A 27,273-nucleotide genomic window follows, 5' to 3' on the forward strand; every position below is an offset into this window, starting at 1 on the left:
TATTAAAATATTTAGTATTTTTAAAATTATGATATAAATTGTAAAAACTACAAAATAACCGAACTCTTACAGTTTTTGGTTTGTTTTATTATCAAGTGCGTATAGTTACCTTCTAAGCATTACAGAAAAGCAAACAAACAAACAAACAAACAAATTGTAATGGTATTTATGGCTGTCAATGGCTGGCTAGCGCTATACAGATTTTGGAAACATACTGCTAAGGTAAACAACTACTAATAAGTGGAATAATAAATGGACTGAAATGATTTTATTATAAATATAACGATTTATAAAATGTATGAGTCTATGTTTGTGTCGATAAAAGTCATACACTCTCCTAATTGTCGTATCAATGTTTCATTGCTGTGCCATATAACTGTTTAAAGCTGTCTAAACACTATTCTGTATGGGGATCATAGTCTTAAAGAGGGGCTACCTGAAAGCTGAACTCTGTCTGTAAGGATCTATCCATGTGAAAGAGAATTAGAGGAGCGCAGTCATGCATGTCACCCTGATTACAGCAGTACAGTTCGCCTTATATCCCAACCAACCTAAGACTTTTTCACAGACACACTAACCAGTCTGGGCTTTTTCGGCCAGGAGGGGATGCTTTCACTTGTGTGAAGGGTTGCTACGGCAAATCTTTTAAAGACTGATTTAAAAGTCCTGCCCATTGCCCTGCGCTACTGATTTTTTTTTTTTTTTTTTTTTTTGTCTGTTCATGAAGAGAATTTTGTCTGTTCTGAAACTTTGAAATTGGCTAATAATTAATATTGTAGATTATTTATATATATATATGCTCACGACCTTCCCAGAAATTTATTAGAATTTACAGTTAAAACAAATCTCTGAAGACTCCTGACGTAGCTGTATAGGTTTATTACTACTTAATCCAAAGCGCCATCGTGTGGAGATTTCAACAAAACGTATAGTCGATTTTTAAGCAAGCTTCTTAAAAATAAGTTTTAATTTAGGCTATAAAAATGTGTATTCATTTATTACTGTTTATTGATTGTTTGGGTCAGACGACAGTTTTAATATTCATTTGTTCATTAGTTTTATTATCTTTTTATTTTAGTCATCAACTAGGCAGTTTTGCATCTGTAAGTACCCCCTATACTACGCATACTATAACTTTTGTCATTTAGTATGTTGCGCACATGTGCTAGATTTGAAATTCCTACGTTGATGGGAAAAAATGTTGATCCTCCAGACGATGTGTTGTCATGCGAGAGTCGGTGACCCGTGGTGACCCAAGGCCAGAGACACACACAATCCTTTAGCTTCGCGCGCCACCGTGAGTCTCCTCTGCATCACTTCACACGAGACATTCAGCATTGTTCGTGCATCACAATAGAACATCCTTAATATTCAAAATCGTCCGAAATCAAATATAAATCTGCTGCTCAGTGAATAAATTTTAAAATGGCGAAACATTTTTCCTTATTTCTCGTTTTCCCCCTAATAAATATATCCTAAAAATGAAAGCGGTGATTTCATGGCGTAGCGTTGCTCACTAGAGGGAGACATATTGTCATATGAAGAAGTAAATTACTCTTGTTGAAATAAAGAAACAAAGAACTTTTAATTAGTTACTAACTTTGTTACACTTACCAGAACACTTATCATATTTCATCCTGTATCACCACAATAATCAGTCATGTTAAGTTCGTAATATGTGAAATGTGATATTTGACCATGGAAGAGTTTACTGTAAATGAAAAATGTTAATATAGCCACCAGGAATAAAGCTGATTAAAAACATAACTCAAAAAGGTTGTTATTAATATTTAGAAATATCGGTTATAGGGTCAACAGAAAAGGCGGAAATTATAAACGTAGGTACACACTAATAGATGGTAAAACGGTCTTCTTATATTTTTATAACTCATATTCATTAGTGTACCTTATGGTGTACAGAAAGAACAGAGCTCATCTTGCTTTATTAACGAACGTCGCAGTTTATTTTTTATCATCACAACAGTGCGTATGCAAATTTGCCTAAAAGAAGACCAATTAAACTCATTCTTTTAATTCACACTGGTAAAGATATGAAACGGGTGTTCTGATTGGTCGAGTGCCCGGTTTCCTATCTGAAGACAGCGCGGAGCGCCATACACGCCTCCAAATAACAGCTGTGTGGACGTTACAGTCACAGCATTCAGGTTTGTGCAATTCTACTTTAATCTTGACTGGATTAATATTACTAATACTGTAGATTGAACTGAATAAGTCTTAAAAACGTCCAAACTGTGGACATTAATAAATATATCACGGAGAAAAGCGTACAAATGCAAATTGTTGCGTCAAAGCATTTGCTCATCCTCATCATGCATGCACAGTTCAACACATAAACGCTGTGATGATGCCGCTTTTGGTGATGTTTTTATTCAGCAAGTCATTTGAGTAGTGGTAGGAATTAAGTCTGACTCATTTGGTTAAATCGGTTCTTTTGAACACGTCATTTCAGCCATAGACTGAAATGGTGTTAACCATTTTCAACGCGTAAATAAGTGCTCACGTGGCTTGTGGCATGCAATCGTTGCATCCATATTTATAAACAAAATACACGTCTGCTGTAAATAATATATAATAATAAATAACATTATGCTGCTTTGATCTGTGTGTGTTTCTCAGACGTTTTCAGTACGCTTTATTTGTGTAATTTCTAATATTAAGCTATTAAAAGTAACTTGCCGTTACAGGTCGAAACAATCGATCAGATCAGTTCACTACTGCCGTTTTTATGTCAGCTAGTAAATTGATTCGTTAGCTTGCGAACACCTTGGAACGATTCCTTCCGATTCTTGATCGAATCGCTCAGGTTGCTTTTTATGGATCGATGCATTGAAAATATCTGACTCGAAAGAAGAAATCAATCGCGAATCGGACGTCGCAAAGCAGAAAAAGAAAATAAGCGCTTTAACATTTTGCGTATTTAGCAGAGAAAAAACCGAGAATGTTAAGGCCCACACAATATATAGGTGTGTATGTGTTAACCCAGCACGCATTTCCATGCTGCTCCTCTGTCAGAGATGGCTGAAGTTCAGCAGGGGATCGTGTGAAGACAAAGAGTGGGGCGGAGATGGAGCGTGTTTGGAGACGCTTGTCGGTGCTTTGCGTGCTCTATTGTTAGTTAATTAGCTAATACAGAACGGAATCGGACATGGAGACAATGTAGCTCTTGTCCACGGCATGCTGTGGCATCCCTTCTTGTCGTGTAACCTTCCATTTGCTTGTCCATATCACTGGTCATCACAAATTAGGTGGAATCCTAAACTAGCCATTTAACTTTTATACTAACATGGGTTAACTTAAACACTTTTTTTTTCATCAGCAAACCTGCAATGCATCACATGCAAAAAGCTGTTTACTTGTTATAATAAAGGTTCACAGAGAACATCCAAATAGAGCATGGTTATGCAACAGGTTTGCAGACAAGAAGACCTCTTAACACAGTTAATTTGGCCTAATTTCGTTGATGCAGGGGCTGAAAGATGGGCTTATTTTTGGATCATAACCACGGCAGGGGAATTATATTTATGTAATTTATTAAAATTTACTTTAGAAGAAGTCACACTTCTTATATCTTCTAAAAAGCATAACAAACCATAATGTAAGAATCAGTGTCAGGTCAAGTTTTGCATGAAAAACTTCAAAGATTTTTTTTTTCCCCAGTATTGTGGTAAGAAATGGTTCTCACAGCTTGTGGTCATGTTTTGAAATGAGATGACTATATCATTCTCATCAAGTCAGTTAAACGCATTATTTGTGTGTGTGTGTGTGAAATTGATAGTACGTGAATATGTTGTGGTTGAGATTTTAAACGGTAGGGTTGTGGTATGTGAGTAGCAGACACGCTCCGGAATGTTCAGAATTTTGGCGGTCTAGAATCTCAAGGGTTGTGCTGTTTGCATTTCCTTCTGTTTTTCTCATATTCATGCAGACAGTTTGTTTGCATCTTTGGGTTTTGTGGTCACGTTAACCTTCTGTCAAGGTTAAGGTTGCATATAAATGTTTTCTTCTTGTTCCTTGTTGATAGTTTGCATATTCCACGGACCATATCAGAATCTGTTATAATTTTGCTGCTAGTATTAAAATAAAAGATGAGCAATCCACTGAGGATAGTTTCCCCTCCCCAAAATAACACTTGTTGCTGTGGTTACCAATCGAAATTTGTTCTCATCTGTTATTTAATATATTTGACATAACACGCTTACAAATAAAAGAGCCTGTCTCAATTTTCAGATCTTCCGTTTCTATTGTAAGTCTTTCTTTTCACAAAAGCCAAAACTGCCCTCTGGCCTTCTATGGAAAATGGTTTGTATTATGTACTGCTCCACTTTTAAACTTGTTATAGAAGGCTTTAGGTGTGGTTCAGTTAGAAAGAGTTCAAACGTGACCAAGCCCATTTTATCTAGCCTGGAACTGCTTTTATTTCTAGATTCTGAAAGACTAACTTCCATTAAATCAGGAGATTATTATGAAAGTCCCGAAGCATTCATAATGACATATACAGTTGTAGTCAAAAGTTTACACACACCTGGCAGAATCTGCAAAATGTTAATTTTTTTTTACCAAAATAAGAGGGATCAAACTAAATGCATGTTATTTTTTTATTTAGTACTGACCTGAATAATATATTTAATTTTAAAGATATTTCCATATAGGGCACAAGAGAAAATAATAGTTGAATTTATAAAAATAACCCCGTTCAAAAGTTTATATACACTTGATTCTTAATACTATGCTTTTATATGAATGATCCACAGTTGTTTTTTGTTTTTGTTTGTTTAGTAATCATTGTTCATGAGTCCCTTGTTTGTCCTGAACAGTTCAACTGCCTGCTGTTCTTCAGAAAAATCCTTCACGTCCCACAAATTATTTGTTTTTCTGCATATTTGCATATTTGAACCCTTTCCAACAATGACTGTGTGAATTTGAAATTTGATATTTTCAAGTGAGGGACTCATTTGCAATGATTACAAAAGGTTCAAATGCTTACTGATGCTCTGACAGCAAAAAGCTGCATAATTATGGCAAAAAAACCCATCAAGACATTTTTAACTTAGTGTTTCAAGTCTTACAGTATATTCATAATGTTACTTTCTCTAGTAGAAAAGTCGTCTCATCTGAATCAGGTGAGAAATATGCAGAGATCAAACATTGTTTACAAAAACATAGAACAGTTGTGAACAATGATGTTGGTGGATTTTGAGGTGAGAATACAGAGGATGGACTTTTTCACTGAAGGAAGCGATATTGAATTATGGACTTGTGTTCTGGCCAGAAGTGAAAGTGGACCTAATTCCTTGCGGAGGATCCATTAAAGTGATGTAATGCAAAGTTTTACCAAACTGTTCCTGGTAAAAGGAAACAAACTCAACTACATATTGGCTGAATAAATTTTCATTAGTTTTTTTCAAATTATTCCTTTAAAGAGTAACGGCATTAGTTCTATGAATAATTTTGAGTCTTCTCCTTGTAATTCTATTAATGTACGGGTTAATGATCTTAACTTGCATGTCAGCCGTTTGTCTTTTGTTTCTCTTTAATAGCATTTTTCTGTAACACCCAAACAAATCATTCTCTGTTCTCGACTGAATTGGGTCAGTGGCTCAGAGACATCATGTCATATAATTATTATTGAATTTATCCATGAACGCTATTAATATATTGTATATAGCCATGAAACTGCTAATCTCTCATACAGTCAAGTCTCTTGGATTGCATTGCTTTTCTCTGATTATCGATACATAGATTTTCACGTCAGTAGCTTAATCTATCTATAGACCAGTGTGCTTTAGCTGTCTTTCCTTCAGGGAGCCCATGAATAGTTCAACAGCTGCTATGATGCCCTGACAGACTTTGGAGAACAGGAAATCTATCTGACAAGATTTTTTTTCCTCAGTCCAAAAAATAATCTCTAAATCTGAATGGGCCGCCGCTGATGGAGTTATGAGGGTTATGCAGATGTTATTGTTATGAGATCCAATTCCTGGAATTACACTACATATTATGAGGGAATACGAAGGGCCAAATGTCTAGTTTGAATTCTCAGGAATGTAAAAAAGCAGAGGTTTGCTGTTTTGATGTAGCTTTTTGCTGTATTAATGCAGAAAAAGTCTTGACAAAACAATAAGTTTGACAAACATGCATGTCATTCCATTGTTGATGTGTTTCCACTTAAAAAATTGGGATGCTTCATGGGAAGATCTTAAAAAAAATAGCTTTTAATTTATGTTGTAGTCTATTTTTTTGACATAGTCAGAGGAAGGTGGTATGAGGGTGGACATTGTCATTCCAAGAGCATGCTATTGTACATAATTTTCATCCACATTTACCTCCATTTTGCATGAAGAGAATAATTGTAAGGTCATTTTGTTTTGTTTTTTAAACCTTTAAGAATACACTATGGACATGGACGAGCGTTTGACATTAAAAAAGTATAGAAATTGTATTATTTTTTATGAAAATAACAGATCATTACGCTAGATAAGACCCTTAGTTCTCGGCTGGGATCGTTTGAAGCCGCATTTAAACTGCATTTTGGAAGTTCAAAATTGGGGCACCATATCGGTCCATTATATGGAGAAAAATGCTGAAATGCTTTCCTCAAAAAACATTTCTTTACGACTGAAGAAAGTAAGACATGAACATCTTGGATGACAAGGGGGTACATTATATGTGAACCTTTGGAAGTGGGCTTCTCCTTAAATGGAGAGAATTTTTATATATACACACATACATATATAAATACAACAAATGTATTTGACAATATATTTGACAAAAAGTAAATTTGCAGCATTAAGTGCACAGTTGACTCTGTGAACCTGCAAGTTATTTACCTTAATTTGTGTTCAAGCTGTTACAGAACTACTTGTTTGTTTGTGTGTGTGTTTGTGCGTATATGTGTGTGTGTCATGAGTTTGGTATCCTGAGTACCATTTGTCAGAACAGCTGTTTGTTCTTGCTGCTCTCTCTCTCTCTCTTTTTCCATTAGGTTCCATTTATGTGACATAATGCTTTACAGAACTTTCTCAGCCTCCAGTATCTCTTTAATATCTCAGTTGTTTCTCTCATTCTGCATTAAGAGTAAATAGACTGCATTGGAGAACCCTTTAGAAGGGTCTTCTTCTGTGGTGGAGTTTTTCTTGAGAAAATTGGTTTCTTGGTTTGTATCTATTTGTAAGTATTCTAAAGAATTTTAGTTGAAACGTCTGAGGTCAAGGTGATATGAACTTTCATTAAGTCCTGTGAGTTATGAAAAGTTCCTCTGGCTTCTATCTCTCTCTCTCTCTCTGTCTGTCTGTCTGTCTCACTTTTACTGTCTTTCTCTCAGTGGGCTGATTGTGAGTGTAGCTCTGTCATTGGTTTATACTGTCAGCAGCCCAAGTATGGAGAGAGGTTAGCTTTCACTTCGAGGACAAGCACTGCCAGACCTGCCATGTGATCAGCATGACGTTTCCCATCTGTGAGCCAGATACACACAGCTGCTGGCACTAACATTTTACACACACACACACACACACACAGTCAATTTCAACCTCTCAGAAACAGCCTCATGTAGACATAAGCATACAGTATCTTTCAGGAATAACTCAACTCATATTTATACTAACACTGTGCAGCAGCACACAGACATTTAAACCATCAATGACACTGAAAAATGCTTTTAAAGAAAAATCAGCATGCACAGTTAAATATCCTATATAAACTGTTCAATCCACACCAGTAAATAAAAGAAAAAAATCACTAAGATCAACTATTATGATGCTGATATATTGTGTATCTTTTTCTTTTGATAATTGAATAAAAACATTATTTTTCCTACATTACAAAAGTGAGTGAAAATGCTTTATGGCAATGAAAATTTGGGGGTAAATGAGCTTAAGCATTATGAAAATAATGTTACAATGCAAAAATAAGAAAAAAATAATAAAATAAGATAATAAGATAATAAAATGTCATGGTCATGCCAGTGTTGATTTGGTATTGTTCATATCCTTTTATAGTATTCATTCATATTATGAATATTTTCATTTTAATTTTAGTTTGTTTTAAAAATAGTCATGTTTTTTTTTTTTTTTTTTAGTTTATTTTTATTTCAGTTTTAGTGATTTAGTGGTTTAATCTAATATTTATATTTCATTTTAGCTTCTTTTCAATTAATAAAAGTAGTTTTTAATAGTTTTAGTTTGTTTCAGTTAGGCAAGGTGTATAATATTTTCCTTTTTTTTTATTTAAAAAAAAAAAGCTGATATTTTCAGGCACATATGGAATGTCTTTTTTTTCGTCTTTATCTTTGTGAATTACTGTATTGTGTTTGAGTAGCAGAGTGCTTGAGCTGCCACAAATCTCTTGTTCTCGAATTACAGAGCAGATTTGCTTCACGACTATCAGCTACTGTGCTGTTCAGCAGGAATTTCACACACAAACATGGCAATGTCGGCTCTCACGTCTTTGGATTGGATTTGTGTGCTTATGTTTCTGAGATAAGAAAAGCAACAGTACGCTTTGTATTGATGTGTGGGATGCCAGAATCTCCATGTGTTTTGATGCATCTCAACAGACCCACTTCATTCACGCACACACGGTTGCATCTGCGAAAACAGACTACAGGGTTTAAATACTGGGAGAGAAAAAGAGAGAGACCCACGTGGTGGTTTTGCTGTCCGTGAGGGTCATTCTGCTATTCATAGCCAGTAGTTTCCTTCAGTGCTGCTTAGGTCAGTTTAACTATATAACAGACACGCTGGAAGCGTCCCTTATTATAATAACATATTATTACGATACAGCTTACTCACCCACACACATAGAAGAAACCCAACAACTAGAGCTGCAGGGTAAGTCCATTGTTGCTTTGATTCCCTTATAAAAGATTCATTATGTCAAAAACTGTGTGTTTTTACCTATGACACTTTAGGTGTAATATTGCCCCCAAAAGTGAGGTAAATCGGGGAAATTTAGTGTCGTCAATTGGAAAATTGATTCAGAAATGAATAACCTTTATGCAATGTTCTTATTTAGATAGCTATGTAAATGTGTGTGAACTAGACTTGGTTTAGTTGAAGGTCAGAGGCATTGGGACTTGTAGAATGGAAACTAGAGAACATTTTCACCTTGCGAAATAGTAAATTAGTGATCTGCCTTCAAATGATATTGATGTTTTGTTTTATTGGATTATTCATGTTTTGTGAAATAAATTAAGTTTTTGGTAGTCATGCTAGAGTGAGTACAATTAAAAGTTAAATTGTCCTGTGTGTTACTGTCATCTTTTATGGTAGACTAAAATACATATTTATGTAGAAACAATTTTCACTCAGAAATTGCTAGTGAGTTTCACAAACCATTACAAAGAAACGCCACGTAACTTATTGAATTAAAGTTTTGAAGTAGAAAATTTTAAATAGTATTTTCTTGTAGAATGTACTCTAGTAAAATAGTAATCTGGTCATTTTATCATCAAAAAACATTTTTTTTACAGTGCAGAGTAAGCATTTCATTCATTGATTAGACATTCATTACAGCTGATTTAAAATGTAGAAGTAATACTATGTGGTCATCATGAGATTGTAGTAAAATAATTCTACATTTGTGAATTTTGAGATTTTTCAAAGTTTCTATTGATTACTATTATGTGATGCAAAATAGAACAGTATTGCTGTATTTGTAGAAATACACAGGTTTGGAATAATTAAGGTTTTTTTTTTTTTTTTTTTTTTTTTTTTAAGGTTCATTTTTTTTATGATGTTGTTAATTTAAATATGCTCACCAAGGCTCGCCTTTTGTTTGATTGTGAATACAGTAAAAACTATAATATTGTGAAAAATTATTACAGTCTAACTGAAGTGTTTTCTGCCTGAAAATATGTAATTTTTTTGTGTGATGATAAAGCTGAATTTTCAGCATCATTACTCCATTCCTCAGTGTCACATGATCCTATAGAAATCATTTTAATATGCCTAATTTGTGCTTAAAGGAGAAGTTCACTTCCAGAATGAAAATTTCCTGATATCCCATGTCATTCAAGATTTTTAAGTCTTAAATTAAGAATTTTAATTTAAGGAAAACATTCTATGAATTTTCTCTGTATAATAAGCTACAACGCTTGACGACAGGTTAAAGGTTAAAACTGCATTCTCATTTCTGCTTCAAAGGGCTCTATATAATCCCAGATGAGGAATAAGGCCTTAGCTAGCAAAATTATCTGTCATTTACAAAAAATAAATAAAAAATGTATACACTTTTTAACCACAAATGCTCATCTTGAACTAGCTCTGTGATGCACATGCATGTCTTCACGCATTTCATAATCATTTGGAAAAGCCATGCACGTTTTTTGTCTGTGTACTTCGATTAAAAGAAGTAATGTAGGTCTAAAAACCCCATCTCATTTTCTCCTTCAATTTCAAAATCATCCAACATCGTTATTTTACCTTTTTTTTCTAAAGGGTGTTTGAACTTCCTCGCACTTTCTTTTGTAAATGCTGGGTCGGTACTTCCGCCTACATTACATGTACATGATTACGTAATGTGTGAGGTCGAGCTAGTGCAAGATTTGTGGTTAAAAAGTATATACAAGTATATACAATGTTTTCTTCAAAAACCTTTATTTCTTTTCGACTGAAGAAAGACGTGAACATCTTGAATGACATGCACTGTAAAAAATAAAAAACACAATTTGTTGAGTCAACTTAAAATAATTTGTTACCCTGCTGCCTTAAAATTTTAAATTCAGTCAACTAAAATAAGTTTAGTCAACTTAAAATGTTAAGTTATACTAAGTAACAACTTAGATATTTGTGTTTGCTAAACTTAACAGATGGGTAAGTAACCCAGCTGCCTTAAAATTTTAAGTTGATTCAACTCAAATATCTAAGTTGTCACTTAGTATAATTTAACATTTCAAGTTGAATAAACTTTTTTTTGAGTTGACTGAACATAAAATTTTAAGGCAGCCAGGTTACAAATTATTTTAAGTTGACTCAACAAATTATTTTTTTTACAGTGTGGGGGTGAGTAAATTATCAGGAAATTTTCATTCTGAAACTGAACTTCTATTAAGAAACATTTTTAGTATGTCAAAAACAGTTTTTGCTGCTTAGTGTTTTTGTGTAAACTGTGATATACCTTTCGAAAAGAGCTAAAAATAAATTGTGATATTTTACTGTGTTTTTTAATTAGATGAATGCAGCCTTGGTGTCTTCATAAGAGATTTATTTTGAAAGCCTGTAGCAATCTTCATTATTCCAAACTAGTAGTGTATATGTGAGAAGTCTGTGGATAAAACAGTGGGCCAATGTCACATAGACCTCTGAGGTGATGGCCCACAATATTATGTACAACACATTAACACAGTGCTGTTCACCGGCTTTAGCACTTCTTTTCACTCTCAGTGTGAAGACAAAGTGGTTTCAGTGATATTATCAGCAAATGCCTCACTGATACTGAGAAGCTGCCACCCTTTAGAAGAGATTTCGGTCTTTATTGTAAGAGCAGTGCAGTCAAGCTGCAGAAGTGTCTGAGGTCCTCTCTTCCTGTCTGTAATTAGTCCACTTTCATGAGGAGAGACTGTACAGCTAAGCACTGCTAGAGGCTATGGGCTGATGCAGCTGAAATATTTATTGCATTTTTTATTATAGCCCCATTTTCTGCTCATATAGAGCTGTCGCATTAAATGAAAGACGATCGTTTGGATATCATGACAGTTTTTTGGTTGGGTTGAGTTTGTGTGTTTAGTATTGTGAACTGGTACAAAACTGGAAAAAGTAACTTAGAATATAGCAGGAATATTATGTTTACTGTATCAAGAAATCTGTGTTCTCTGTGTTTTCTTGTTTCAGACTTCAGCAAGCTGAATCGGCAGAGCCATGCAGGCCCAGGATCTGATCCGGCACCTGCGGATACCTGAGTTGGACGACTTGAGGCAGTATGTGCGCACGTTACCCACCAACACCCTCATGGGCATGGGCGCATTCGCTGCCATCACCACATACTGGTTCGCCACTCGTCCCAAAGCACTTAAACCACCCTGTGACCTCGCCATGCAGTCCGTGGAGGTCCAGGTAGGTGTCAGAATGCTTCCATAAACAGCAGAGTGAAGTGGAATGTTTCAGGGTTAGAGATAAAATGTGTATAAAATGTCTGTAAAACAAAAGGATTTTTCAGGCCACATAAACAGGAAGGACACATGTGACCTGTAGTACATGCAATACAACCAATCACCGTTGAGATGAGGGCTTTTTAATACTCTTGATGTGCAACGTTTTTATTTTGAGATTGTGTACTACTGATTGTGCCGTCATTTGGCAAAGGCAGCAAAATACACAGTTGCACTTGAGGATAACTCGTTCCTTTGTTACTAACTGCCTCAAATTATGCTTTTGAATGTTTTAATGCCATAAATCATAAAACTTTGCAAAACTTTGCCAGAAAACCTTTAGGCAAGCTCATCATGGCCAAAAATTGATTTCCAGAAGATTGATTAAAAAGTAGTGCGTTCTGGTTTCCTACAGTTGCTTAGCAGCAATGGCCAAGGTCATAAGAAGTCCTGCACACCATCGTACCTTGCAAAACTTCATTAAACGCGTTTAAGTTAAAGACCTTTGAAGGCATCTATCTGATGCGACAATGATTATAATCAAACTTCCTCTATAAGCAGTTCTGCAGTGCTGAAGGTGGCACCACAGCATGTGAAAAGGTCTCAAAAAGTCTTTTGCATGCATGTATGAACTCTGTACTGAGTTACCCATCTGTGTCCTCAGGCATACATGCAGTCATGTCTTAGTGCAGAAAACAATTGGTGTGTTTTTTGGGACAGTGCATTGTGATTTTTATAATAACTATGTCTACTCCCTACCTGAAAAAAAAAGCTTTTAAAGGAAAAGTTCACTTCCAGAACAAAAAGACAATTTATATTTTTTTTAACCTCAAATGCTCATCTTGTCTAGCTCTGTGTGAACTCTTGTGTGTTTCGGTTCAGGACAGTTAGGGTGTGTCGAAAAACTCCCATCTCATTTTCTTCTCCAACTTCAAAATCGTCCTATATCGCTGCAGAAGTGACCAAGTGTTTACAAAGTGAACGCGCAAATGCCGTTTACAAAAAAAGGTAAAACAGCGATTTTTGAAGTTGGAGAAGAAAATGAAATGAGAGTTTTTCGACCTACCCTAACTGTCATGAACCGGAATACACGGACTTCACGCAAAGCTAGACAAGAAGCACGTTTGAGGTTGAAAAGTATATCAATTATAATTGTATTTTTTTTTTTTTTTTTTTTTTTTTTTTTTTTTTTTAGAAAATAACCGATCATTTTGCTAGATAAGACCCTTCTTCATCAGTTGGGATCAAATCATAAAAAACTTGACACACTTTTGAACGGTAGTGTATATGCGTTAACACTGGGGCAACTAGGTACAGTTATTTTTAGTCGTCTTTTCATCAAAATTCTGTTTTTTCCTCTACGTCAGGTTCTGTCATCACACGGTTTTTTATGTTTATATCAGTTTTAAGTGTATAAGGGTATGTACGTAGGTGCACAGACTGAAACTTTGCTTTGGATACAAATAATTACAGTGTCTTTCACCCAGACAAGTATAATTGTAGATGTATGTCCTTGATCTCTGTCTCTGTCTTTGCCTGAAAAAGTCTGTGTATTCTCACCATTTCTTGCATGTTTGCTGCTATGGTAACACACTGAAGCATGTTGGCAACAGCTATAAAGCCAGTCAGATCCACTATGCGGCGACCATCTGTAAATTCCTTTAGCATGAAGTCTTCCCTTCCTCTGCTGTTAAGGGCCGTGTTTTTTTTTCTTTTTTAATCAAAACCTAAGCCTAATTCTGCTGTAAGCATTGTTTTAGCATTAATTCTATTAATGTTTAGTTCTTGTCCTCAAATTTGATTGGCGTTACAAGATTTTCTAATGTACAGTTTAAAACACTGCAACGATTCACTTTTTGCAGCTCTGTTCATGCTTTTCCAGATTATCTCTGTAGTATGAATTAAGCAGGGGTGGATTTGCCTGGAGTAAGGAGATGTTATTTGATTGTTCAGTACAGAATATTAGAGATTTTTTTTATTTTTTTTTTCAGGGTAGTGGATATGCTCGTCGCTCTATTCTACAGGACAGTGACACGTACATGGCATACTACTACAAAGACGCTCAGACAATGTATGAGTTTTTCTTACGAGGGCTACGAGTGTCAAGTAAGTCAAGTAGTTATTTAAAAAAAATAAATTAAAAGCACCCAATAGTTCACCCAAAAGGTTTTGTCATTATGTGTGAGATCTTTACATTTTTGCGTTTTATTTTTATAGATAATGGTCCTTGTTTGGGGTCACGTAAACCAGGCAAGCCATATAAATGGCTTTCATATAAAGAGGTAAGATTGCTATAATCTGCTAAATTGATTTGAAAATTTATTTCAGAACTTTTTTCTCTGTACGTGTGTTGATCCCTGTCTCTTTCGTACTTAATAAGATATGGCTTTGCATTTGAGTAAGCTATGTTTTTTGTGTGCAGGTAGCAGACAGAGCGGAGTTTGCAGGTTCTGCATTACTCCACAGAGGTCACAGTCAAACAGGAGACAAATACATTGGCATCTTTGCACAGAACAGGCCAGAGGTAATCACATGCATTCTACATAAGATAATCTTATTTGTGCATACAGTACATTCCACAATTAATTCAACTGTGTGTACATTTATGTAGTGGACGATTTCAGAGCTGGCTTGTTACACATATTCACTGGTGGCAGTGCCGTTGTATGATACACTTGGTACAGAGGCCATCAGCTATATCATTGACAAAAGTGAGTAAACGCACAGCATCTTTTTTTCAATTCTGTGAATTTGTCTTTCTCTTATATTCATTTTTTAATACTGCAAATAAAATGAGGACTTTCAAAATAGTTAATAGCACCATTTTTGCCTTAATCCAGACAAGTGTTTTGTTCACTGAAATAGAATTAATCAGATCATTATTAATCCGACTTTCAATCATGAAAACTCTTGGAATAGTTTTAGCATGATAATTGATATGACAATATTAATGTATTTGGTTTGGTGGCCTAGATCAACTATGCAAGCTGCTATTTCATAGCAAGTATGAACTTTCTGCTGCCAATAGATACACAGATACACTGCTGTGAGAATGTATGATATGCTGCTGCTCCATGAATAGGCATATATCCCATAGCAGATCTAGACAGGTGGAGCTGGGGAGGTGGAGGATTTCAAAGGAGCTCTGATAGCGCCCAGCTTACAGCAAACACTGAACCAGGACATTTACATGTTCAGCAAGCAATCAGAGGCCAATCAAAATTCCGTACAATCATATAGTACTTGATGTGATCGCTCGCCTTTTGCACATAAAAGACCTACTGTATGAGCCTGTGCTGTGACTGAACTTGATATTCAATTGACAATTCAATTTAAAACTAAAGTTAAATTGTTTAAAATATGTCATATTTAATTACATTTAATACTATTTTTCAGATTCACATTCAGAACTATTTTTAATTTCATTTGTAGATTTTAATGAAGATGGAAGTTGTGTTGAAATTGTGAGAAATGTGTTGTGAGTAACAGAGCTTTTGTTCTAGCCACCATCTCCACTGTGATCTGTGACATCGCGGATAAGGCTCGTCTGATTCTGGACTGTGTGTCTGGCCGGAAACACAGTGTCACAACCATAGTGATCATGGAGAAATTTGACAGTGAACTGACTGTACAAGCACAACAGAAAGGCATTGAGGTCCTGAGCCTCAAGGAGCTGGAGGTTTGATTACTCACACACACACACACAAACAAATACACACTTAGACACCCTTGGCAAGCAGTGATCACATTAATCTATTTTTGCTCCACTAAATGAAGTCTTTCTTTTGGCAGGCTATTGGCAAAGCCAACTACAAGACACCCATTGTGAGTAAAACTGAGTGCTGTATTCATTTACAGACTTGTAACTTTATATGAAAATAATTAATTGTTTCATTTGACAGTTTTATTATTTGTTTTCTGCTTCATGGTCATTTAATGAATCCTTGTTTGGATTTTATTTCTAGCCACCTAAACCAGAGGACCTGGCACTGATTTGCTTCACAAGTGGAACTACAGGTAAAAGTGTTTATATGTGTGTTTACTAAGTATTTAATTATTCAATTGTGATTAATCTCAGAATTATCATTTTTTGTAACATGTTAATGGATTCCAATACTTTTGAGAATGAAAGAGAACAACTTAACCTAGCAGTCAAAACTTTTTGAACGGTAAGATTTTTAATGTTTTTTTTAAAGAATTCTCTTCTGCTCACCAAGCCTGCATTTAATTGATCCAAAACTAACCAGTTCTATTATGAAATATTTTTACTTAAAAAAAAAAAAAAAAAAAAAAAAAGCTTTCTATTTAAATATATTAAAATGTAAATTATTCCTGTGATCAAAGCTAAATTTTCAGCATCATTACTCCAGTCTTCAGTGTCACAAGATCCTTCAGAAATCATTCTAATATGCTGATTTTGCTGTTCAAGAAACATATTTATTATTAGTATTATCAATATTTAAAACACTTGAATTTTTTTTTTTAGGATTCTTTGATAAATAGAAATATCAGCACTTATCTGAAATAAAAAGCTTTTGTAACATTATATACTATAATCAGTATAATGTCAGTATAATGTGTTTTTTTTTGTGTGTGTGTGTGTGTTTTTGGGAAAGAAATTATAGATAGCAATACTTTTATTTAGCAAGGATGCTTTAAATTAATCAAAAGTGATGATAACATATTTATAATGTTACAAAAGGTTTCTATTTCAGATAAATGCTGTTCTTCTGCACTTTCTATTCATCAAATAAAGCTGAAAAAATCTACTCAGCTGTTTTCAACATAATAATAAATGTTTTTTGAGCAGAATATTAGATTGATTTCTGAAGGATCGTGTGACTGGAATAATGATGCTAAAAATGCAGCTTTGGAATCTCAGGAATAAATTACATTTTAAAGTATATTCAAATAGGAACAGTTATTTTAAATATTACAAAATGTTACTGTTTTTGCTGTGCTTTGGATCAAATAAATGCAGGCTTGGTGAGCAATAGAGACTTCTTTAAAAAACATAAAAAATCTTACTGTTCAAAAACTTTTGACTGGTAGTGTATGTGCAAATATGGTTGCATTTGTAGTATTTTATTTGTAGTTGAGAAACCGATCATTCAGACTGGTTTTATGAACTGGATCAACTGAATGTCCCAAGAAGAACTAGGGTGAATTTCAAGATTTTCAGTAAATTACTATTCTTTTACAATATTTATCTTTAGAAGAGTCAAATAGAACAACTTTTATGATGTTTTTTTTTTTTGTCATTTTGGAATTTGACAACCATCTGTTAAGATATTCCTGAAAAATTCACAGGAAAAGAAAGAAATTTATACTGGTTTGTAATTATAGATTCTAACCAATTTAACATGTAAATGTTAATTGTGTATGTCTAGTTTCTTTCCTTTTTTATTCTTTTAAACACACAATACATAAAGAACACATCATTCATGCCATATTTGTAGTGCTTCAACTCATGAATGAATGTATAATTTGTTTTCCCAACAGGAAATCCAAAAGGAGCAATGCTCACACATGGAAATGTTGTTTCGAATTGTTCTGCTTTCATTAAAGTTACAGAGGTAATCCAAGAGATTTCTCACTTTTGTATTCTTTAAAATCTATTGTTTAAAAATGTGCTTTTTCATTTGTAAGTCACTTTGGATGAAAGCTAGCTGCTAAATGAATACATGTAAATTGTAGTGGAGTCTTTCTTGGAAAACAAGCACCAGTGAGATTTAAATGACAGATCAGGTCTGTGAAGTTTTTAGGAGCATCCTTCATTCATTTCGTTTGTCAGTTAATTAAGTGAAATGCATTCTTCATGTCAAGTTCCTTCTGTATTCATCGTTTATCTTTTCCTTTGCCTCATTTCCTCATTTAATTGTCTGTTTCCTCTTCCTTCCTCCCTCATGTCCTGTGTGTTGATGTATTTGTATACGTATGTATATGTGTATGTATATGTGTATGTGTGTGTGGTTAGGGGTTGCTAAAAACTAATCCTCAAGATGTTCTCATCTCCTTCTTACCGCTAGCGCATATGTTTGAAAGGGTAGTAGAGGTACGCTGTATTTCACACCGCATGTGTGTGTGTGTGTGTGTGTGTGTGTGTGTGTGTGTGTGTTACAGGTTCACTGCATGCTTAATCAGACGGATATTCACATTTCTTACCTACCACTAGCACACATGTTTGAGAGAGTGGTCGAGGTATGTATTATGCATGCACACAGTCATTAAACAATTGTTTAATATGTTTTCTACACAGTTTGTAACAAAGTTAATTTGTGGTGCACTTAATACTGACTTCTAATTTAATTTTTGAGGGATGTTTTGGTTAAAGGTACAGTTCACCCAAAAATGAACATTTTCTGAAAATGTACTCCCCCAATATATGATATTATGATTTCTTGACTGCATCTGTGGCTACATAATATATAGAAATGTACTGCATTATATTCTTGTTGCCTAATTGTGTTGTTGCACGTGTAGGGTGTGCTTCTGGTCCACGGGGCCAGGATTGGATATTTTCAGGGTGATATTCGCCTGCTGATGGATGATTTGAAGACTCTTAAGCCTACTATATTCCCTGTAGTTCCTAGACTACTCAACCGCATGTTTGATAAGGTACTTCTGTTTTGTTATACACACACAAACTTTGCATTTAATTCTGTGATTACTTAGTGATTGTGCTCATTATAATCTCTTGTGTGTTTGCATTAAGATCTTTGGACAGGCAAACACCCCTCTGAAAAGATGGCTGCTGGATTTTGCCACCAGCAGGAAAGAGGCGGAGCTTAAAAGCGGAGTTGTGAGGAAGGATAGCATGTGGGATAAACTGATCTTCAGCAAAGTACAGGTAAGCAGACAAAACGGAATGTGTTAGAGCCCAAGGACAGAACAGTCAGATGAAAACATAGAGCATCTATAAAGACTCTGTTGCTTAGCAACACACATTCAAAAATACTCAGCATATATAACATTTATAAAGTAAAGAAAAAAAAAACAAATCAAGAGAAATCACATCTCATCTAAAATTCGCCCACACGAAGGACGATAACTGGAACTGTTTTAAAGTTTTTATAGTCATTCTGATTCTATTAGAATATGGAAGTCCACACCACAGCTATAAAAATACTGATGCAAAGGAATTATATTGTTGGAATATTCTATAATATTCTAAAAAATTTTAGATTGAACGATAGAACAAACAAACGACAGTACGATAAATTGAATGAAAGAACAAACAAATGATAGAACCACAGATTGTTAGATCGAATGATAGAACAAACAAATTGTAGATTGAACGATAGAATGAACAAATGATAGAACGAACAAACGACAGTATGATAAATTGAACGATAGAACAAACAAACGATAGAACCATAGATTGTTAGATCGAACTATAGAATGAACAAATGATAGAACAATAGATTGTTAGATTGAACAACAGAACGACTGTACGATAAATTGAACGATAGAACAAGCGATATAACTATAGATTGTTAGATCGAATGATAGAACGAACAAATTATAGATTGAACGATAGAACGAACTGATGATAGAACATTTGATTGAACGACAGAACGAACAAACGACAGTACAATAAATTGAACGATAGAACAAACAAACGATAGAACCATAGAATGACAGTACGATAAACTGAACTATAGAACAAACGATAGAACCATAGATTGTAAGATCGAATGATAGAACAAACAAATTCTAGATTGAACAATAGAACGAACAAATGATAGAACGTTTGAACGATAGAATGAATAAACGACAGTACGATAAATTGAACGATAGAACCATAGACTGATAGATCAAATGACAGCTCGAACAAATGATAAAATGATAGATTGAAAGATAGACAAGCAAACGACAGCCAATAAACTGAACGACAGATAGATAGAAAGATAGAACAATAGATAGAATTTTCAGAATTATTTTTTCTTCAGTCAAAAAGAAATTAAGTCTTTTGAGGAAAACATTCCAGGATTTGTCTTCATATAGTGGGCTTAAATGGGAGCAAAGGGGTCCAAATTGCAGTTTCAGTGCAGCTTCAAAAGGCTCTACATTGATCCCAGCCAAGGAATAAGGGTTTTACATAGGGAAACGATCTGTCATTTTCTTAAAAAAACAAAAAAACCAAAACAAATGTGCAAAAAAAGTCAAATGCCCATAACAAAGAAGGGTAAAACGATGATATCGGATGATTTTAAAGTTGGAGGAGAAAATGAGATGGAGGATTTGACCCTACTAACCACAAATGACCTTTCCACAGGATTACATAATGCGTGCAGTCATAGACATGCATCACAGAGCTAGTGCAAGATGAGCATTTGTGGTTAAAAAGTATAGAATTTTTTTATTCGTTTAGGAAATGACCAATCATTTCACTAGATAAACCTTTAATGATTGACTGGGATTGTGTAGAGCACTTTGAAGCTGCATTAAAATGGCAATTTGGACCTTCAACCCGCTGGCTTCTATTGAAGTCCTATTGGATAAAAATCCTGGAACGTTTTCCTTAAAAACCTAAATTTCTTTTCAGCTGAAGGAATAAACTGGTACATTGCTTTTCAGAATTCTTTAATCAGTAGAAAGTTCAAAACAACAGCATTTATTTGAAAAACTTTTTTTTTTTTTAATTTCACCACAATACCACAGTATTGAGCCATGTTATGACTAGATTATATAAATATTATGGAGTTTACAGAGTTCTTCTGCTTATTTGCTCAGAATTCTGTCACTTTTCTATCACTGGTTTAACTCTATAACCTTTTGTAACTAAACTATGCCTAAACATAAGACTGTATAGCCCTTCAGACAGAAGTGTGACAACCAGTGTTAGGGAAAGTTATCCATTACAAACAGTAATGCAAAAGTAATGCATTACATTATTGCGTTACTCCTAAAAAAAAAAAACTAATTGTGTTATTTAGTTACTTTTTATGGAAAGTAATGCGTTGTGTTACTTTTGCATTACTTTCTCGTCTGGGCTGGGCTTTTTTGTTTGTTTTTTATATAAAAAGTTCTATTTTTGGCAAATGTAAAAGCCCTTTCAAACCAAAAAGTGAAATGAATAAGCATCAGGCTGAAGGAAATGTAAATGCATATTTGTACTGCAGAGGGCACAGCTATACAAACCCTTTAAATGTCAGCATCAAAGACACTGGTTAATAAAATGAGACTAAATACATAAAGGATATTTGTGTTATTTCATATTTAATTATTGCAGGTTTGCATCATATTTTGAGTTTGCATTTCACTGTTTTTATTCATTTTGAGGAAAAACTGAATCTGTTTTTGTACAAGTGAGATGAGTAAATGCATATTCATATTCATATTTGCACAGCAACACACACCTCTGCACTTACTCACGATTTCTCTCAACATTGGGACAGGAGAGCTATCAGTCAACAAATAAGAAAACAAAGTAACCTTTTTTAAAAAAAAGTAACTCAAAGTACTGTTACTAGTTACTTTGAAAAGTAATCTGATTACATAACGTGCATTACCCCCAACACTGGTGACAACTATTTTCTATGTAAACAACCATCCTGACTCCTGTGACTCCCCCTACAGTCCAGTTTGGGTGGACGCGTGAGGCTAATGATCACAGGAGCCGCTCCTGTCTCTCCCACTGTGCTCACATTTCTGCGAGCAGCGCTGGGCTGCCAGGTACACACACACACCTCTGTTCTTTTGCTATCAGTATTCCAACAGCTGATTCAAAGGTTACTGTCTTTTGTTTTTGTGGTTATTATTTTGTAGTTTTATGAGGGTTATGGGCAGACAGAGTGTACTGCAGGCTGCACTATGTCACTTCCTGGAGACTGGACAGCAGGTAAAACGATATCAGTGTACACACATTAAAACATAAAAACAAACAGACACTCCTTGGATGATGTATAAACAGCCTGTGTAGTAACACAAGCTCTCCTGGTCTCTGTAACTAGGTCATGTGGGAGCACCACTGCCCTGTAACTTCGTTAAGCTTGTGGATGTGGCTGAGATGAATTATTTTGCAGCGAATGGAGAGGGAGAGGTGTGTCATGAATTAAAATATATTGAATTTTAAAAGAATATTCTAGGTTGAATACAAGTTAAGCTCTATTGACAGCATTTGTGGCGTAATGCTAATGGTGTGACTCTCAATTGACTGGTGTTTGTGTTTTCCACAGGTGTGTGTGAAAGGACCAAATGTGTTTCAAGGTTACCTGAAGGACCCAGAGCGAACTTCAGAGGCTATAGATAAAGACGGCTGGCTGCACACTGGAGATGTCGGCAAATGGCTTCCAGTAAGTTCCACATCTTCTCTCAGCACTTCTGCTCCTTATTTACACTGATTTGTATCTTTTTTTACTCTCCCAGTTCAGTTCTAATTTAATCAGTGTCCTTATTTCTGTAAACCTTCTACTTGATTCAGTGAATCAGAATAATTTTAAATGGAACTGACATCAACCCAGTTATTGACCCACTAAAAATATTTAATATTCATTTTACCCTTTACAAAATTACAGTTTTTAAAGGAAGTCTCTTATGCACACCAAAATTGTAATAATTTGGTCATAAAAGATGGTAAAAACAGCAATATTGGGAAAACTTTTTACTAATTTTACTAATGCATTATTAAAGTTGTTTGTTAACATTTCTGAATGCACTTTGAACTAACTATGAACAACTGTAATTTATTAACTAACTAAATAGTGTAATAAATTTATTGTTTATTATTCATTCATGGTAGTTAATACATTAGCCAGTGTTAACAAATGACACCTTATTGTAAAGTGTTTCCGACAACATATAATTGCAGCATGCACTTACAGGTAATAGATGCTAATATAGTTATCATTATAGTTATCTTCATGGTTATCATTCTTTGTGTGAAAGGGCCTTAACTAATGAGCAAACCTCTTATCTCTTATGCTTACCATGCATTCTAAAAAATAATGTGTTTAACAAAAAAAAAGCATGTAAATTAAATTAACAAATAAGTTATGTCAAACATAACTGCATTAAACACTGACAGGTCTTTCACTTCACAAAAAAACAAACAAACAAACAAAAAAAAAACACAAAATAACATTTCAGCATTTACTCTCCAAAGAATGCTGGGAACTAGCAATCTGCTGCCCAGTTTCCAAAGTTATTAAGAAAATTGTATTAAATTACCACAATTTAATAATATTAATTAAAACAAAATCAACTAATGCATGAGTTTAAATTACACACAATATTATGTTAATGTGATCAACATTATCTCATCAAAATAATGATTGCAACTTAAAAGGTAAATAAATACATTTTCATTTTTAACTTGCAACCATGCATTTACCCAAGTTGTGATCACAGGTCCCCTGAATTACTTTTTAGAGCTGTATTTATTTGGTCAAAAATAGAGTAAAAAGTGATATTGTCAAATATTATTGTAGTTTTGAATATTGTTTTTCATTTTAATTGTGTATTCCTGTGTTGGCAAAGCTGAATGTCACATTTCTTATTATTAGTGTTGAAAACAGTCATGCTGCTTAATACATTTTTTCAGGATTCTTGAAAGACATGGAAAGTTCAAAAGATCAGAGATCAGTTATTGTGAACCAGATATTTACACATTGGAACTCACACTGAATTTTAATTAGTGAAGTTAAATATGTATTGTTTTAGAATGGGACTCTGAAGATTATAGACAGGAAGAAACACATCTTTAAGCTGGCTCAGGGTGAATACATCGCTCCAGAGAAGATTGAGAACATCTACATCCGCAGTGACCCTGTGGCTCAGGTCTTTGTACATGGAGACAGTCTGCAGGTGAGAAACGGGACTGGATGAGTGTTGCTTCCGCAAAACAGTGAATCGGAGTGTGTGGATGTGCTTTGGTATATGCTAGAAATGAGAGTAAACCCATCCTGTGTCTTTTTGTAGGCTTGTTTAGTGGGCATTGTGGTTCCTGATCCAGACTTTCTGCCAGGATGGGCAAAGAAAAGAGGCATTGAGGGCTCCTATACTGAAATGTGCAAAAACAAGGTAAAACACTCATACAGAAAATAAGAAATTTGAACGCTTTGGATTCATAGTTGATGACAATGTTTCAGGCCTGTACCATCCCTGATTGATAATTGTGTTTAACCAGGAACTGAAAAATGCCATCCTAGAGGATATCATTCGGCTGGGGAAGGAAGCTGGACTGAAGTCCTTTGAACAGGTTAATATAACAAACACAATTGTTTAACTTCTTGATAACACAATCACATTTTTACGCGATTTATCTGTTAATTTCTTATTTTGTTTTATTTGTTATAAATACTGATCCACATGTCAACATACAGAAGGGTCTATTAACTCACAAATAACACAAAGGATATTTCTTAAAAACAAAGAAAATATTTGATATTTCAAAATGTATTTCTAAATATAGTTGATTTGTCTAATAACCTTTTAAAACAATAATTACAATTTTAAAAATGTTGTTTTGTTGCTTTTATAAATGACAATATTTACTAATATTTTACTTTTTTATATATATTTTTTAAATTAATATTTTACTAATAATAGAATTAACTGTTGACCAGGTTCTACATTTAACTCAATTTTATTAATTACAGAGAGATTAACATTATTTTAATAAATGTCTCTGTTGGACAATAAAATTAAGTTAATTTAGTTAATTTAGATTTATCAGGTCAACACTAATAATATAATAAAGTTGCAATCTAATAAAGTTTGTTAAATCTATTAAATATTGTTTTTACAATTGTATTTTAAAATGATGATGATGATTATTATTATTATTACTACTAAAATAATTAATATAATTGCTATAATTATTATATCTAAATTATTATTAAAAAATCATTTAAAAAATATTAAAATATAATACTAATTATAAGTATATTTAAGCTGTTATGTATTATTAACATACTAATAACAATTGTAAATAATTATAATTAATATATAATATAACAAGCTGTTTTTAGTAATATGATTAATTATAATAAATGTATTCATATTATTTATTATTTTTTATTATTATGTTGTTGTATTTTATATATATATATATATATATATATATATATATATATATATATATATATATATATATATATCATTATATTTAATACTATTATACTACTATTAATTTATTATTATTTGTAATATAATAGTAATATTGTTATAATTATAATTAAAAAATATATTATTGTTATTAAAATTGTATTAAAAAAATGATTGGTAACACTTTAATTAAAGCCTTCATGTATAATGCATTATAGAAGCTTATTAAAAGGTATAATGCGTTATAATTATTCATAATGTGTGTTGTAATACATTATATCTTGTCGTAATTATAACCGAATTTAAATCCCATAGTGTAAAAATGAATTGATAAGTGTTATAATGTATTGACTGTGGTTACAATTATTTATACGATTGTACAATGCATTATAAGGTGCATTACAATGTATAATTAATGCATTAAACCTACTTTTAAATCCATTACACACAAAGACTTTTAGTAAAGTGTTACCAAATTATGTATTTTTGCAGTGGGGTTCTGGGTTGGTTGAGTCTACATGGGATTCCTGGTTCAGGAAAGTTGACCCCTGTAAGAGAATAACTTTGTATTCTTTTATCTAATCTGTGTGTGTGTAGGTGAGAGACATTACCCTGCACATGGAAATGTTCTCTGTTCAGAATGGGCTCCTCACACCAACACTGAAAGCAAAGAGAGCCGAGCTGAGAAACCACTTCAGACAGCAGATTGACCAGCTTTATGCTAAAATCAAAATGTGAACAACTAGAGAAAGAGAGATTGAGAGACTACACTAACAGTGACTGAACTGAAGGAAGTGCTCCAGTTCTGTCATGTTGTTGTATCACTCACACGGTGAGTGGGGAGAGAGAAGAACCACTGTGGCTGGTTCTTTTGTCATTTCTACCACTTGGAGGTGCCACAGTCATCTCTCAAAAGAGATGAAGTATAGTCCTGCCAGCAAAGCACATACCAAACATCTCACAAGCCCTGCTATTCATCTGTGGCGACAATTCAAGAAACTGGAAATAAACCACCCCTATGCCTTAGGCCAGTGAATGCCTTGAATCTACTAACCCAGAAGACACCAACATGATCATATAAAACAAAACAACAGACTGATACAGCTGATATTCATATTCATGTGCCAAAAAGTGCTGACAGGGTTCTAATTTGTAATCCATGTGCAGATATTTTCATCAAAACTAATTTAAAACATAGTGGTTTCCAACTTCTGTAAATGGATATTTATCAGTTTACACTATTTAAATTTATGGTCACAATTGTAAGTCAGAACGCTTGTGTTTGACATATTTGAGGTATTTTCCTTATCTGAAAAAAATGATTTCCACTGAAATAACATCACATATTGGTTGATACTCAAATTCCACTAACAGCACTTTGAAATCTCGGTACATCTCAAATGTGCCTCTCTCCTGGAGATTAAAGCTTGTATATAGGTTATCTATTTATGTTTGTACATCTTTGTTGTATTCTGGTTCATGTAAATTGTGCAAACAGTTATAGCATGTGGGTGTTGAAGAGAAAAATAAACTTATGGCATTCTTTTAATAGTGTTTGGGTTCCTATCCATTAACACTGATAACTATTCCAGTGCCTGTATTTAAAAAAAATCTGAGCATGACACAATGGGAGTTTGATTGACAGGCGATCTGACCAATCATAACGGCGTATCTGCCATTTTTGTCTGACAAACAAAGTAGACCGGACCGTAGATTAACGTTGGTGAAACTGAACCTAAAAATGGTGTGTAATGTCTTTCCATGGTTTAAACCAGCTACCTTTTAATGTTCGTTCGTGTTTATTTTATTTTGTAACTAGTAAAGAGGGTGAGATAATAGATTTAGCAACAGTAATGAAAAGGGGCGGATCTTTGCGATGGGTCAATTGCAGTAACTGGGAATGATGTTAGAATGAGAGCGAACAGCAATATTAAGCATAAAATCAAGTTGAGTTTGCCATGAATCACATTAACACTACAGTTAAAAAGAAAATGTGATTGCTGTAGTACAAAGCTGTATGAAAAAGCAACTCTATTGCTCAATATTTATTTAGTGGTGCCATTTTATATAAAAATAAATAATGTGGGTAAAAAGATTCCGTCATTGCAATATACTATCAC

The 27,273-nt window shown here is 33.9% G+C and overlaps 1 protein-coding gene across 3 annotated transcripts; it reads left to right on the forward strand.

Moving 5' to 3' along the window:
• The first annotated feature begins 2,086 nt into the window (after nt 1-2,086).
• acsl1a (acyl-CoA synthetase long chain family member 1a) lies at nt 2,087-26,702 on the forward strand. 3 transcript variants are annotated; one of them, XM_051108627.1, is made up of 21 exons: nt 2,087-2,165; nt 11,847-12,068; nt 14,095-14,209; nt 14,321-14,385; nt 14,526-14,627; nt 14,715-14,814; nt 15,607-15,782; nt 15,896-15,928; nt 16,069-16,120; nt 17,606-17,679; nt 18,227-18,304; nt 18,587-18,721; nt 18,819-18,953; nt 21,686-21,781; nt 21,875-21,947; nt 22,060-22,148; nt 22,285-22,401; nt 23,768-23,911; nt 24,026-24,127; nt 24,234-24,305; nt 25,751-26,702. In XM_051108627.1, the coding sequence occupies exons 2-21, from the start codon at nt 11,874-11,876 to the stop codon at nt 25,889-25,891; spliced, it is 2,094 nt and encodes a 697-aa protein (XP_050964584.1). In that variant the 5' UTR covers nt 2,087-2,165; nt 11,847-11,873; the 3' UTR covers nt 25,892-26,702. The 3 variants fall into 3 exon arrangements, with proteins under 3 accessions (XP_050964584.1, XP_050964575.1, XP_050964567.1); XM_051108618.1 differs by lacking the exons at nt 2,087-2,165; nt 18,227-18,304 and adding exons at nt 8,654-8,846; nt 18,081-18,158; XM_051108610.1 differs by lacking the exon at nt 2,087-2,165 and adding an exon at nt 8,654-8,846.
• Nucleotides 26,703-27,273: the final 571 nt, after the last annotated feature.

Source organism: Labeo rohita, chromosome 1, assembly GCF_022985175.1.
Source record: "Labeo rohita strain BAU-BD-2019 chromosome 1, IGBB_LRoh.1.0, whole genome shotgun sequence".
In the NCBI taxonomy this organism is placed as follows: domain Eukaryota; kingdom Metazoa; phylum Chordata; class Actinopteri; order Cypriniformes; family Cyprinidae; genus Labeo; species Labeo rohita.